The sequence below is a fragment of the Lampris incognitus genome, chromosome 3, assembly GCF_029633865.1.
Source record: "Lampris incognitus isolate fLamInc1 chromosome 3, fLamInc1.hap2, whole genome shotgun sequence".
Lineage (NCBI taxonomy): Eukaryota > Metazoa > Chordata > Actinopteri > Lampriformes > Lampridae > Lampris > Lampris incognitus.
In genome coordinates this window covers 79,980,521-79,995,911 of record NC_079213.1, presented here as the reverse complement: position 1 = coordinate 79,995,911, position 15,391 = coordinate 79,980,521, and the positions used below count along the sequence as shown (strand labels likewise).

Genomic DNA, 15,391 nt, shown 5'->3' with positions numbered 1-15,391 from the left:
TTAGTTGCCACACTATCCAACACCTATGTGGTTAATACATGCTACACCTACCCTGTGTCACTGATATGATCCCATAAAACGTCCCTGCACTGAATAGCCTTTGGAATTTCTATGTAAATGCTTTACTTCAAGTAACAACAACAGGCAAAAAGAGACATAATCATCAGATTGTGATTAAAAACAGACCAACTTGTAAAGGAGTCTTCACTGTTGTACTTTTCTGCAACTCGAGATAAGTTTACAGTCGGCTAGCTGTAAGGCGTCCTGGAGAGAGGCTTCTGCAGCTGCTAAATGCCTGGAAATGAGATATATATATATAGGGGAGAGGTGGGAAAAAGAAATAACAAAGCTGCGTGCTTTCCTTTGACTAAGTCAATAAGTAAACACACTTGCAGTGAAACACAGCCAAGGTTGTGGTACAGCACTTACCCTGAGGGCCACGGGTGTGAATGCTTGTTGTTTGGCAGGGAGAGTGATAAGATTCTTAACTCTGAATTACATGAGTAGTAAAGATAATTGTTGTTTCTATCCAGCTTTGTGGTTGGTTTATCAAACACCGTGGAAACTTACAAGAGTGCGTGTTGGGCTGACGGAGTGAGAACGCACGGGGCTGGCACTCCGGCTCCTGGTTCTACTTCTCCACTAGAAAATCAGACATATTACCCATATGTTTTAATGCATTGTTCTGTTAGCTATGGAAAAAAAATGTGCATGGCAATTCATGGTCATATCTTTGGAAGAATAAAAGAGTCTGTACCAGAGCACCCCTCCTGGTCACAGCCTCTCCCTTCACTATCACAGCGTCCCCCTCTATCAGGGCTGGCCACACGTGATACGCCACCAGAGGTGCAGTAAACTCAGATTCATAGCTACGCCGATACCTGCAAGACAGAAAGAGTGAGGAACACAGTGAGAAAGGGAGGGCATGGCTGTTTGTGCAAGTAATTGTCACCAAATCGTTGAGGCCTCCGCCCAAGAGTATAAGCATAGCAATGAACATTTAGCACACACGGCGCACAAATTTTCTTGGACTGGCAGCCAAGAGTCGAACTGAAATTTAGCAAGAATAGTAAGTGTCGGTAAAAAATGAAAATTGAAAAAATAATCACCTGGCAATGTTTCAAGTAACCGTTAACCTCTTAAGTCTCATGCAAATGTGAATTATGGTGGGCAGGTTATCTCAAAATCTTGTTGAAAAAAATGAATAAACTGAACTCAAATTAAACTCTCAAATAAAACCATAATGAATAAAATCAACTAAACACAGCTTTTCATAAGTCTATATGACCTTTAAAGATTAAAAACATTTGGCTCATTGACCCTCCTTTGATCAGCCTTGATACAAGTCAGGCAAAAAAGGAACACAGAACTAACTTGCTATCATTGTAGAGTTCTCCTTCACTGGCAAATGCCAAATCCAGAGTGAGGTCCAGTGTCTGCATGGCAAAGGCCACTTTGCATGTCTCCCTGATCAAGGTACTGATGAGGACAAAGTCCACCTCCGGTGGGAAGGAGATCCATGGGTTGACATTCATGGCATTGATCACATCCTGGCAAAATATGATAATACAGCATCACATGCTGTCTTAAGATCAACATATGGCGTCACACTCCATAATATTGGCAATGGATATTGTTACTGTTAGAATATCTGTGTTCGCTCACAGAAATCAGAGCAAATATGAGTCCTACATTGACACTGGCCTGCACATCATAGAGATCCAGGTTTCTGACAATGTAGTCTACTGCTGCATCCTCCAGGCTCTCCGGTCCCATGTGGGATGGTGACAACGTCTTCCTCACACGAAGCTTGAATTGACGGTAAGCTAGCTTTGCCACCTGGAAGGATTCCTAAGAGGTGAAAACATGGTTATAAGTTGTTCATCCACGAGAAAGGTATATGCAAAATGTTTTGAAATATTTCGAAAGGTGGGCAGAAGCTAGGCAATGTATCATTGATTGTACAAGTGCAGGTCATCTGATGATGTGCGTATCTTCAAAAACTAGAAGAAAGTGACTTCAGCCTTACCACAACAGAAATGAAGATGATTTTCTGGACCATCTCTAGGTCATCGATGTAGCGTCGCAGAAGGCTCTGGGCCTCCAGACGGTCTACAGCATACAGGTCACTGAAGCGGGACACAAGGCGTGCGTAGCGGGAGGAGTTGGTGAGCTGCGCTCTAGTTGGGGACTCACTCCTCAGGGGGCTGGAAGTGCGGCTGCGCCTCAGCACAGGGCTCGGAGAACAACTTCTCACCAACCTGAAAGAGAGGGAGAGTAAGACAAAAAAAAAATCAAATCAATTCATCGGTTCTGACCAATCTTTTCCCAGTGTACACGTGTGTGTTTGTGAGTGTATGTGTCCTCACCTCTCCTGCAGCATTGCCTTTTCTGTGGTCAGATAAGACACCTCCTCTCTCAGCAAGCGAATCTGCTGCTCATAGTCATCAATTACATCAAGTTTCCTCTTATAAATATCCACCATCTCATGTGCAGCATGCAAACTGATGCACACACACACACACACACACACACACACACACACACACACACACACACACACACACACACACACACACACACAGAGTTATTAAAATGTGGGATATGTTTTTGAAATGGGATATTTTGCATTATTTCTATGTCACTCACTCTGCTCTCAGTTGTAAAATTTCATCTTCTGTAGCCAAGAGAGAGGTTGCTGACTTGTTCTTTGTCTCATCCAGTTCTATCTTTGCATCAGCCAGTCTGTAAAAAGAAATATATATATATATACACTACCGTTCAAAAGTTTGGGATCACATTGAAATGTCCATATTTTTGAAGGAAAAGCACTGTACTTTTCAATGAAGATAACTTTAAACTAGTCTTAACTTTAAAGAAATACACTCTATACATTGCTAATGTGGTAAATGACTATTCTAGCTGCAAATGTCTGGTTTTTGGTGCAATATCTACATAGGTGTATAGAGGCCCATTTCAAGCAACTATCACTCCAGTGTTCTAATGGTACAATGTGTTTGCTCATTGGCTCAGAAGGCTAATTGATGATTAGAAAACCCTTGTGCAATCATGTTCACACATCTGAAAACAGTTTAGCTCGTTACAGAAGCTACAAAACTGACCTTCCTTTGAGCAGATTGAGTTTCTGGAGCATCACATTTGTGGGGTCAATTAAACGCTCAAAATGGCCAGAAAAAGAGAACTTTCATCTGAAACTCGACAGTCTATTCTTGTTCTTAGAAATGAAGGCTATTCCATGCGAGAAATTGCTAAGAAATTGACGATTTCCTACACCGGTGTGTACTACTCCCTTCAGAGGACAGCACAAACAGGCTCTAACCAGAGTAGAAAAAGAAGTGGGAGGCCGCGTTGCACAACTGAGCAAGAAGATAAGTACATTAGAGTCTCTAGTTTGAGAAACAGACGCCTCACAGGTCCCCAACTGGCATCTTCATTAAATAGTACCCGCAAAACACCAGTGTCAACATCTACAGTGAAGAGGCGGCTGCGGGATTCTGGGCTTCAGGGCAGAGTGGCAAAGAAAAAGCCATATCTGAGACTGACCAATAAAAGAAAAAGATTAAGATGGGCAAAAGAACACAGACATTGGACAGAGGAAGACTGGAAAAAAGTGTTGTGGACGGATGAATCCAAGTTTGAGGTGTTTGGATCACAAAGAAGAACGTTTGTGAGACGCAGAACAAATGAAAAGATGCTGGAAGAATGCCTGACGCCATCTGTTAAGCATGGTGGAGGTAATGTGATGGTCTGGGGTTGCTTTGGTGCTGGTAAGGTGGGAGATTTGTACAGGGTAAAAGGGATTCTGAATAAGGAAGGCTATCACTCCATTTTGCAACGCCATGCCATACCCAGTGGACAGCGCTTGATTGGAGCCAATTTCATCCTACAACAGGACAATGACCCTAAACACACCTCCAAATTGTGCAAGAACTATTTAGAGCAGAAGCAGGCAGCTGGTATTCTATCGGTAATGGAGTGGCCAGCGCAGTCACCAGATCTGAACCCCATTGAGCTGTTGTGGGAGCAGCTTGACCGTATGGTACGCAAGAAGTGCCCATCCAACCAATCCAACTTGTGGGAGCTGCTTCTGGAAGCGTGGGGTGCAATTTCTCCAGATTACCTCAACAAATTAACAGCTAGAATGCCAAAGGTCTGCAATGCTGTAATTGCTGCAAATGGAGGATTCTTTGACGAAAGCAAAGTTTGATGTAAAAAAAATCTTATTTCAAATACAAATCATTATTTCTAACCTTGTCAATGTCTTGACTCTATTTTCTATTCATTTCACAACATATGGTGGTGAATAAGTGTGACTTTTCATGGAAAACACAAAATTGTTTGGGTGATCCCAAACTTTTGAACGGTAGTGTATATGTATAGCGTTTTTTTCCAAAACCGTCAATGGTGTTGTGAGTGCTCAACTAATGAGGAGCGGGATATCAACAGAGCAGCTGATGAGTGCGAGACGCACGAAACAGGCTTGTACTGCAATGTATTAAAATCTTTCTCTTGTATCCGTGTTGATATATATATATATATATATATATATATATATATATATATATATATATATATATATATATATATATATGTTAATATGTTATGGTATATTAGCATGTGACTCCAACTGCAAAGGAGTGGAACAGAGAAAAATCAATCATGAATTTATAGATATATGGCTTGGGGTGTACAAAAGTAAAAACACACAGACCCTCACTAATAGAATCCATCCATTTTACATCGTAATCTGTACTCAGTGTCGTAATCTTGTCTGATTGCATTAGCCCGTCACACTAATTAACATAGAAAATTTTACAGATGGGGCTGAGAATTCAAATCTTTGCAACAACAGCTAACTTTGTAATAGCATGCATGAGGAAAGACTGATTGCATGGCTAGTGAGTTAGTTGTACCCTAGATGGCTTGTCTATGCCTGTAAGAGACTTACTCTGCTTTGACGGAGTCCAGCTGCAAGCGAGTGGCGCACAGCTGAGTCTCCATCTTCTGTATATCACTGTCATGGGAGGCAGAGAGCTCCCTGATCTTCCTATCCTTCTCCACTGACTCCTGAAAATAAAACGTTTCATCAGTGTTTTCAACATAGTCAGATTATCTTGGCATCATACTGCCATGAGAGATTAAGAATAGAATAGAATAGAATAGAATAGAATAGAATAGAATAGAATAGAATAGAATATATAATCAAAAAAATGAGAGCTGTGTCCGCATTCTCAGCACAAAGTCAAACACATTTTTGGTGTGTGTCAGACTATGCCAAAGTTGTCCCTTGTCTCCGATTCTGTTTGTGATATTCATGGACAGGATCTCAAGGTGCAGCCAATGTGAGGAGTGAGTCTGTTCTGGGAACCTCAGAATTGCATCTCTGCTCTTCGCAGATAATGTGAAGAGCAGAGATGCAATTCTGATCTTCACATCATCTTGTAGTTCTTCTGATTTCCTATGTTAAATGCACATATTGTAAGTCGCTTTAGATAAACGTGTTGGCTAAATGACTGTAATGTAATGTAGTTTTGTTGGCTTCATCAGAACATGACCTCCAGCGCACACTGGAGCGATTTGCAGCTGAGTGTGAAATGGCCGGGATGAGAGTCAGCACCGCCAAGTCTGAGGCCATGGTTCTTTACTGGAAAATGGTGGATTGCTCCCTCTGGGTTGGGGATGAGTTGTTGTCTCAAGTGAAGGAGTTCAAGTATCTCAGTATCTTGTTCACGAGAGAGGGTAAGATGGAGCAGGAAATTGACAGGTGGATTGGTGCTGCATCAGCAGTAATGTGGATGTTGTACTGGACTGTTGTGGTGAAGACGGGGCTGAGTTGGAAGGCAAAGCTCTCAATTTACCAGTCAATCTTCGTTCCAACCCTCACCTATGGTCATGAGCTTTGGGTAGTGACAAAAAGGGTGACATTGCGGATACAAGTGGCTGAAGTGAGTTTCCTCCGCAGGGTGTCTGGGCTTAGCCTTAGAGATAGGGTGAGGAGCTCAGACATCCGGAGGGAGCTCAGAGCAGAGCAGTTGCTCCTTCACGCCATACGGAGCCAGTTGAGGTGGTTCGGGCATCTGATTAGGATGCCTCCTGGTTGCCTTCCTTTGAAGGTTTCTCAGGCATGTCCAACTGGGCGGAGATCCTCGGCTAGACCCAGAACTCGCTTGAGGGACTACATGTCCAATCTGGCCCTGGGAACACCTTGGGATCCCCCAGGGGAGCTGGAGGGCATTGCTGGGGAGAGGGACGTCTGGAGTGCCCTACTTAGCTTGCTGCCACCGCGACCCGACCCCGGAGAAGCAGTTGATGATGAGATGAGAATAGAATATAGACCAGATATCATCACTGTATAGTAGTCATCAGTGACAGAGATACGATACAATCCATCCATGTTTCGCGTCAGCTATTTTCATCATTTAGGTGTTGCATGACTTAAACATTTTGGATTGGTTTTGTTGATGTGGATAAGACCTGAGCCAAGTCTTAGAATATGATTTTTCAATGAATATTTTCATGGGATATTTACAGTTATAAATTCGTTGAGAGCTATACTGTGTGACAAATGAAACTGCAATGACTTTACAGTTAACTTCCTGTTCAAACAAAAAGATTGTTTCTATCATATATGGTTAAACAACATTTATGGGCAGAATTTTTGTTGATACAAAATCTAATCCTACTTTTTTGAATTAGAAATACAAGCTGTACAAGATGTTACTGCTGTTTGCTTCTCTTCGGCATTTATTTGCAACATCCCATCCATAGTAATGTAGCGCACATCATGTAAATATAAGCCTAAAGATAGACAATGTCACCTGAATGAGTTGTAGACTAGTGTCATCATTGACAGAGGGCTTTGCCATGGAGAAGCAGGTTCCCAGCCATGGTAGCAGGCGTGTTTTCAGGGTGTCCACCCCGGCATAGTGTCCACCTGATCCATGGGGTCACATGTTAGAAGAGTTTGTGAGTTTGTGACCAGTAGTTCCCAATAGGGAGGATCCTGATGAAAACAGGGCTCTACATTGAAACATTAGGCCTGAACCTACCTTCGGTAGCAGTGTAGTTGAGGATGGTGAACAGTTGGCCCTGAATCTTGGCAGTGAGCTCAATCAACTCACAACATTTGTTCAGATTTTGGTCACAGGAAATTACCTGGGAGGGTGAACATGAGAAGGAAGCAATGATGAACATGCAAACTTTTGTGTGTGTGTGTGGGGGGGGGGGTTAGGGTGTTTCTGTGTTAAATAGGCTCATCATTTTTCACAATAAAGCCCCGATCTGTAATTGCAATGAGGTGTTTTCTGTCAAAACACATTCACACCTAGTAGTTTCTTTTAAGATCATTTATTTGATTGCAGACATTTTTTCACTCTGGAATTTATTGATGGAGCTTTTGAAACAAAAGATCCATGAATAATTAGATCTCTGTAGCCTGAATAGGCAATTTGCCAAGGGCCTTTCACATATTTTAATATCTTTTTATTCTTTAAGAAACAAAGAAATGATTGTGGTAGATTAAAAACACATTTTGCCATATGTTGACTTGTGATGAGTCAAGAAAGTTATAAACCGTCTGTTTTCCATTGCACTCCCCAAAAATTAACTCTGATCAAAAGTCTAAACGGTGCACTAAAATCTACAATGCTTAATTAAGTTGAAGTTTGCTCCTTAAATTGTTCTCTAGTGTGCTCTAGTCGAGAAATCGTTTTTTGTTTTTTTTCCCCCCTCGATTTCATTAGCAGGACCTGTTCATTCCTCCATAAACTGACGGGGGCAGTCTATCAGTCCAGGGGCGGAAGGAACACGGTCGCCATGGCGACTAGCGTCCGTAGCAACCAAACTTTGCTGGGAAATCGATCCAATCAAAATAAGTACATTCCTTTACTGTTATGTTTTTCCTGCACAATGTATTTCCGTATTTTCAAGCATATCCAGCTCATTAAAGTTGCTAGTAGCCGTAAATTAAATCAAATCTGAAATATCTTAAGTTCATGACAGGCGACAAAAGAATCCTCCCTCTCCTTAAATACACAGAGCAATTCTTCACTTTTAAGGTGAAATCTACCGGCTAAAAGCTCCATCTTTTGAGTCTGGATGGAAATTTCGACGTAGGCTATTATTTCACGCTAATACTTCTGAAGTCTTTCAAATTGAATGGTCAAGCCATACTACATTAAGTGGGTTGGTCAGATTGATCACTTATCGATGACTTACATGATAGTCTTTGTGCCAGCTCTCAAGTTTGTCTTGTAAATGGCTGAAGGAAGATATGTTCACCAGTCTTCTCAAGGCATCGGCCATGTCCTTCCCAACCCGACTAAGCTAATCCTCTGAGGGTTTTAGTCTGTTGGGAGAGCTGCCGTGTTTTATTGACCACAGTTAAAATTCTTGTCCTTAGCGTTTTCTCCACCTTCGACGGAGGCGCCAAGCACCGCCTCAGTTGTGGCAACGCAGTCAGGAAGCAAACCGACAACTGATTAACATGGCCTCGGGGGAAAAAAAACAAAAACATTTATGAAGGTACATGCAAAGAACAACGTTTAGACCGTTTTCTGCAGCTTCCCCTTCTGGTGTAAATGTGAGCATTGTAATGTCACACTGACAAATGATACCAGGTCCACAGTGTTACCCCGAGCACACCGACAACCGGTTTAAATTGCCCCCCCCCCCCACACACACACACACACCAGTTGGTAGTAAATCTAAACAAACTATAATTAATGCATGATTAAATCCTGTTTTTAAAATCCAGCCAGAATGAAGATCTACAGTTGACATAGACTTGTGTGTGAGATACGCATGAACATTTGCATATGCATTTCTCAATAAGTTTCAATAAAATATATTCTATCAAATGACAGCGTTCTGAACTGATTATCAAGTCGCTGTACTTATAGTCAAAATACTTGAAAGTAATTGTCTTGTAGATTAGACAGCTAGTGAGATTTTAAGGCATCAATCGCCGATGAACAACCATGAAAAAGGGTTAAGGCATATTTTTGGCGTTTAATATGCCCCATTGCCCCGCCTGTAAAGTTATCTATGGAAAATATGAATGGAAAAGCAAACTTTCCTATTTTAGGATTTTCCTGCTTTGCTCCGTCATTGGCTGGCTGGACTTCGAATGGACCACTATTTCCAGCCATGGGAATTTAACGCTGTTTGAAGTGGTGAAACATACGGGGGAAACTCATTCAGTACAGTGCTCTCTTTTATTTCGCGTATTTAAACATTATAGTTATCGTCCGATTAATAGCCGTCGAAATAACGTCTTTCCTCTGTGACAAAATGTGAAGTGGTTTCTTCCGCTGTCATTCCCCAAGTTGTCAAACGAAGGCAGGAGAGGGAGGGTCAACATGGCGTCTGAGCAGGTCTGTTTTGCCCAAGCTCTATTTCTTGTATTTTTCGCATTTCCCTATCTTCGTAATATTGCGTATATTAAAGATAGCACTAAATTCTGCTGTTGTTGATAACTTAAATGAATGAAAATCAAAGGCGTTTTGCATCGTTTGGTGTCTAAGGGGGGATAAATGCGAGCTGGCCTTCGCTCAACTCAGTTACACGAAAAACTGAACAATTGCGGCGGCTGAGCTCCCTCACCGCTTTAATTTAATATGGTTAGTATATGACGAGGAAGATGGTATCCTGCTGTATGTGGATTCGGTTTATTAGTACTAAAATACTGGTGAAAATGTCCGATTTATTTTTAGTAATGGCCACAGACACATAGACGCGGGCGATTAACTTGTTTGCATTCCTCAGTGTAAGACAGGTAAAATCTGCCAACACAACCCCTAATTTTGAACTACTACTACTACAATTATTGTTATTATGATTATTATTATTGCTCCGCCTTCTCACCACGTTATCAGGATCAGAGCCCACTTTGTTCTTCGCACAATATCAGGATTAGAGCCCACATTGATTCCTTGTGTTATGTCAAAAATCCGTTTTTGGAGTGAGAGTTGATCCCCACCCCCACCCCCCTTCTCTGTATTCCAGGAGAGTTCTAATGGGCCTGTGAAGAAGTCTATGCGAGAGAAGGCCATTGAAAGACGAAACATCAACAAGGAACACAACAGTAATTTCAAAGCAGGTTATGTACCGATAGAAGAAGAACGTCTTCACAAAACGGGGTTAAGAGGTCGCAAGGGAAACATTGCTGTTTGTGTCATCGTCCTCCTCTTCCTCCTCGCTCTCATCAATCTGATAGTGAGTACAGCAATACCTGAGGGCACTTATGTCCAGAGGCTGTTTGTGACTTGGCCCTCCCAAACATATTGCAAAGGTGCTAATGGATTTGGTCACATTGTATTTTTGAATCTAATCCATCTTTCCAAGTCAATCATGGTGTTCCCACCTCTTAGATCACTTTGGTGATATGGACAGTCATCCGCATTGGCCCGAATGGTTGTGACAGTATGGAATTCCATGAGAATGGACTGCTGCGTTTCAAACAGAAGGCAGACATGGGCATCGTCCATCCACTACACAAGAGCACAGTAGGAGGCAGAAAGGACCAGGACCTTGTCATTACTGGCAATAACAACCCAGTAAGAAAATGCAGAATGCTCATTTCAAAATAACACTTTCTGAGGAAATTAAAAACATGCAAAAATATTCATTGAGAATGACACAAGTAATGAAAACTGTTTTGAATTTCCCACATCGTCTTTTCTTTTTGTTGTTCATGTGTTGTTTAAGGTTGTGTTCCAGCAAGGCAACACTAAGCTGAGTGTGGAGAAAGACAAGACCTCTATCGTCAGTGATGTGGGCATATCTTTTACTGACCCCCGCACGCAGACCACATTCTTCAGCACTGACTTTGAAAACCATGAGTTCCACCTGCCCAAAGGAGTTAATGTGCTCAACGTAAAAAAGGCCTCCACAGAAAGGGTGTGTTTATTTGTAAAATATATGTTGTACAGCCTAATAAAAAAAAAGTCAGTGTGAATGCAAATCAGGGGTTGGTTGATGAGTCTTTCACACATTTTTCCCTGTTTTCAGATTACAAGTAATCCATACTCTGACCTGAATATTAAAGGAAACAACAAGGCTATTATTCGAGGAAATGAGGGAGTCTACATCATGGGCCGGACTGTGGAGTTTAAAATGGGAGGCGACGTTGAGCTCAGGGCTGTAAGTTGGGGTGCATCCTCTTGCCCAGTTCATAATTATTACTCTGATGTTACTACCCTTAATAACAGTTAATAATCAGTATTACCACCTTTCACTGCTAGAGGGGGTCTTGGGCTCCCTTGTAGTGCAAACTTCCTGTAATAATGTTGCGTAATGACTAAGTCTGAACATGCCTATGCTTGTGTGTAGGGATGCATGATGATATCAGCAAGTAATTGGTATCGGATGATAAAGGCTTTAAAATTAAATATTGGCATAGACCCAAAATGACGATATGACAGGCCGATAAGATGATGCTTTAAGTAGCTCATGCGATGCGAACTGTAGACCAGGCACAGATGTAGCGCGTCGTGTAGGCGGGGCGCATATGTGCCAATTTATGTTTTTGCCCATGGGTGTTCAAGTTAAGTGAATACCACCAAGGTGATGATTGCCACAAAATCACTTTTCTTGCGCTTGCTTTAGTAATTACTATGGTGCAGGCTTACTAGGCCACTGTCGTCTGTCGGACATAGACACAAACCACAACGAAATGTGACACTCCTTGCTACAAATTATAACAGGCTACACCATACCAGCACACAGTCTTTTTTTTTTTTTTTTTTTTTTTTTGATCGGCCTTCCCCGTGGGTGGTTAATATTTTTGGTGGGTGCTTGAGCACCCACAAGATCAGTGTGCGAGTTGTTGCATGTGGTTGCATGCCAGCCGTGTTTTCTGAGGAGTTTCCTGAGGAGATTTGAAGTAGGCTACTTTGGAAAATGGGTAAGTGGCAAATTTTGTTACTGGTACTGAATTAACTCGATCGTTATAACTACATGATCATAGATACACATTTCTTTGATTGATTTATTTTAATGTACAATGGAAAAAAAAGCACAAGGTTGCATTGCTGCGTTGCATTGCCTCTGGTACAATGAGGTATTTTAATCATTTTTAAACAGATTGTACTCTTTTTTTTTTTATACAGTTCTATGTAGTTTTTACCTGTTGGAGGGCCGCGTAGAGAAAAAAAAACTAGACCAGCCATAGAGATCAGCGTCCGTGGCTTCCGTGGTCAGTGTAGCAGCTTGGGTTCAGTCCACTACTGGAGAGACTTGACGTTCTCTGCAATTAGGTGGGAAAAAATATATTGGTTATCGGCAATCTCCCAAAATGACTTGGAAAATATCAGCATATCGGATATCTGCAAAAATCAAATATCATGCATCCCTACTTGCTTGAGACTGTAATTGACATTGAAGCAATATGTGCTTTCACTTTGTAACAAAATCTCAGTATTGATGGTGTTGAGGTGTTGAGTTTACACTAACAAGTTTATGGGGATTAAATGATTCGTAATTCCAGGAAAAAATTGAGACACTTCACAGCTGTAGATGGCGCAGTGATCAGTGTCTATTAACAGTGTTTCGGTACATTTTACTGGGCTTGTGTTGTTAACTTTGGAGATGAAGTAATGTGTAATAAGATGTAATTAGTCTCATTAGCAAGACCAAACTCATGAATTAGTCGTATTGCTTGGGTAATGGGGTTTTGCTTCCCTCTCATTCAGAGCGATTTTTAAAAAGGTGTTTCCTTCCAAAAAGTAGATGGTCCAATTACAAGTTTGGAAAGTGATCTAAGCGGACTAATGTAGTAATGATGTAGTACATCAGAATTGTAAACAATTGTGGCAGAGACAAAATCACAGATTTTACAGTGTGGAGTGATTTCCGTGAAGCTGCTGACACACTTCCACAGTTTGTATTGTGCCTGTGTCTTTTGACTCATTCTATAAATAAGGCTCCCTCGACTTAACAGACTCTACCCATTCGCCACTACCATCATAGCTGTTTACACTTCTGCTGCATCAAGTCACAACTGCATAGCTTCCCAAGAAGGATCAGTGTGATTCACTCACAAGATTGCTGTAGCTCACAAGGCTCACTGCATGCCTTGACAATTTTTGGAGAAATTATGACCAAAAACATGGAACTGTTGTCTCATTTCATCCCACAAATTGTGGCCTTATGAATATTAATTATGAAGATGGAAAAACTTGGATTGATGAAGATTTTTCTGTCTGCAGGAGAACAGCATTGTCCTGAATGGTTCAGTCATGTTCAACGCCTCACGCATCCCAAAGTCTGCAGGCGATGCGTATTTGGATAAGGGTGAGGAGAGGTACAAGTTATGCATGTGCGCAGATGGGACCCTGTTTCGTGTCCAGGTGAAGTATCATAACATGGGCTGCCAGACATCAGACAACCCCTGTTGAACTGTTCACTAAGAGACTGGAACAGCATATGCTGTTAAAATGGCCTCCAATCAGCCATCACTGAAGTCTGCTAGACCACTTGCATATGAAAACCACAGGACATCTCACATGACTCACTCATAATGATGCCACTGCAAATCTCTTGTAAAAACCCTTGCAAATACTTTGTTTTTTGCCTGCCTTCTTTTTCTTTTTTTTTGCCAAACAAGGATTGTGTTATCAATCATTTCCATTTAGCTAAAGGTGTGTATTTAAGTGCAAACGTATTTTCATTGTTCTATAGATTTTGTTAACTAAATCTGAGATACATGAAAGTTACCATAGCAACTCTTTGCACTGCTATATATCTCTTTATTTTACTGTGCTTTACACTACCAGTTGGTAGGGATTACTAGTTACAGTAGTTTTTTTCCCCTTACCATCCAGTAATATTAATAGACAAACCCTCAAGGGAAAGTTGTCTAAAAATTTATTTGCTGTTGTTTGCCTTTTCTGGCAGTTGTGTGTGATGCATTTTCCCCATTATAGACATCTGAAATTGGTGAAACTGTGGGAAACTGTGGTTGTTGCTTAATAATAGGTACTGAAATGCGCAGATTTATGATGATTTGGGTTAAATAAAGACTGAATAAAAACAGTGTAAGCCAACCAGTATTAGCAGATCTAGAGTGGATCTATTCCCATGCATCTCGGGCTTTCCATCTTGCCTTGTGCCAATGGATTTACAAGGGATTATATTGTGATAATCAAATTATGTTTAAAAAGCCTATTTTCATATTTAATTGTGTTATTGCATTGTTTGAAAAATGAACAGGAAGGTGCATGCACTAAATTTCAATACAGATTAATTGAAATGGTTTTTTTTTCACTGTTAACAATCATGAAGGTCATGTGTGTGTTTTGAACAACTTAGTTTGAGGCCTAAATCACTAAGTGGAATGAATTTTGTGCAATACCGCATAGCTCTGTTTCAGTGCTATCAAGTTTGAGTTTAAATTTTTATTTTGCCTTGGAGTGTTTTTTTTGTTTTATAACACAACATTTAAGAAAGTGTTAGAATGTCTGTTAAAAAAAAGTGAAGAATTTGTCTGTAGCACCAGTTGTGAAGAAACGTACTGAATTTCTTCGGTCAGCTATGTTGAATTTAGGCTCTTGAAAGGAAAACTGTTGCAATGGGCCTTATTTAAATAACCCTGTCAAGGATTTCATCGCTGTTTGTTTCAATAAATAAATATGTTTGAATGTCTGTTTTGGTCAATTTTTTTAAGATTTGGTTTTTGATGATTACTGCATTTGCCATGGCGGGAGTCAAAGTATCCAGTATTTACAAAGTGAATCATGAATATAGTGAATGACACACTAAGTAATGATCAACTGTTTACCATCCACTAAAAATACAGTGGAGCGTTCCTTCTGTCACTGATTCTTCTAGGCCTGTTGTTATCTACCAAATATGATAAAGGCAATGAACGTAACACATTAACTAGCCACATGAATGATTGAAGGAATCCCCACAAGACTTCATGTCATCCTTTGGTATGTGCATATTTGGCAGGACATACATGCTCCAGACTTTGAGCGGAGCATACAGAGAAACGAACTCGGCTGGTAAACTTGTAAGCGCTCAAGGTAGGAAAGAGGGAGAGTCCTGTGGCTTCTTTCAGCTCATGGTAGTGACACAGGGTAAGTTTGAAGGATTTATCTGCATAAATTAGCTTTTTTGTATTTGTGTATGTGACTTCTTCCATTTCAAAGAAAGTTGAATCAGTTCATCAACATTGCAGTTCAACCTTCTTTAATTTTCTTACCTGGATTATTGAGCATGCATAAAGACACCCTTCCATTTCACTTGTCTAATTGTACATAATGTCTTATTTCATAGATTTTCTCATCATTTGTTTTCTTTAAAGAATGTTTTGCTACCGTCAGTGTTGACCGCATATAGTATGTTTGCATGCAATGGAGTAGGAAAC

The 15,391-nt window shown here is 40.8% G+C and overlaps 2 protein-coding genes across 2 annotated transcripts; one reads left to right on the top strand and one right to left on the bottom strand.

Moving 5' to 3' along the window:
* Positions 1 to 238: 238 nt before the first annotated feature.
* Positions 239 to 8,325, bottom strand: spata18 (spermatogenesis associated 18). The gene is made up of 12 exons (XM_056277913.1): positions 8,239 to 8,325; positions 7,071 to 7,176; positions 6,840 to 6,955; positions 4,970 to 5,088; positions 2,650 to 2,745; positions 2,370 to 2,504; positions 2,030 to 2,261; positions 1,693 to 1,851; positions 1,375 to 1,550; positions 758 to 881; positions 571 to 642; positions 239 to 295 (listed from the first exon to the last, which is right to left on the bottom strand). Exons 1-12 carry the CDS (start codon positions 8,323 to 8,325, stop codon positions 239 to 241), a joined length of 1,479 nt encoding a protein of 492 aa, XP_056133888.1.
* Positions 8,326 to 9,192: 867 nt separating this feature from the next.
* sgcb (sarcoglycan, beta (dystrophin-associated glycoprotein)) lies at positions 9,193 to 14,654 on the top strand. The gene is made up of 6 exons (XM_056277397.1): positions 9,193 to 9,395; positions 10,027 to 10,236; positions 10,392 to 10,577; positions 10,729 to 10,920; positions 11,032 to 11,163; positions 13,230 to 14,654. Exons 1-6 carry the CDS (start codon positions 9,381 to 9,383, stop codon positions 13,416 to 13,418), a joined length of 924 nt encoding a protein of 307 aa, XP_056133372.1. The 5' UTR covers positions 9,193 to 9,380; the 3' UTR covers positions 13,419 to 14,654.
* Positions 14,655 to 15,391: the final 737 nt, after the last annotated feature.

Excerpts from the sequence above, each read along its gene's own strand:
- spata18 (XM_056277913.1), bottom strand. The coding sequence starts at position 8,325 with ATGGCCGATGCCTTGAGAAGACTGGTGAACATATCTTCCTTCAGCCAT. Across the intron at positions 643-757 it reads TGACCAGGAGGGGTGCTCTG|TGGAGAAGTAGAACCAGGAG; the intron begins GTACAGACTCTT and ends CTGATTTTCTAG. Across the intron at positions 296-570 it reads TCAGCCCAACACGCACTCTT|GCATTTAGCAGCTGCAGAAG; the intron begins GTAAGTTTCCAC and ends TCTCATTTCCAG.
- sgcb (XM_056277397.1), top strand. Across the intron at positions 10,578-10,728 it reads TTACTGGCAATAACAACCCA|GTTGTGTTCCAGCAAGGCAA; the intron begins GTAAGAAAATGC and ends GTGTTGTTTAAG. Across the intron at positions 11,164-13,229 it reads GCGACGTTGAGCTCAGGGCT|GAGAACAGCATTGTCCTGAA; the intron begins GTAAGTTGGGGT and ends TTCTGTCTGCAG.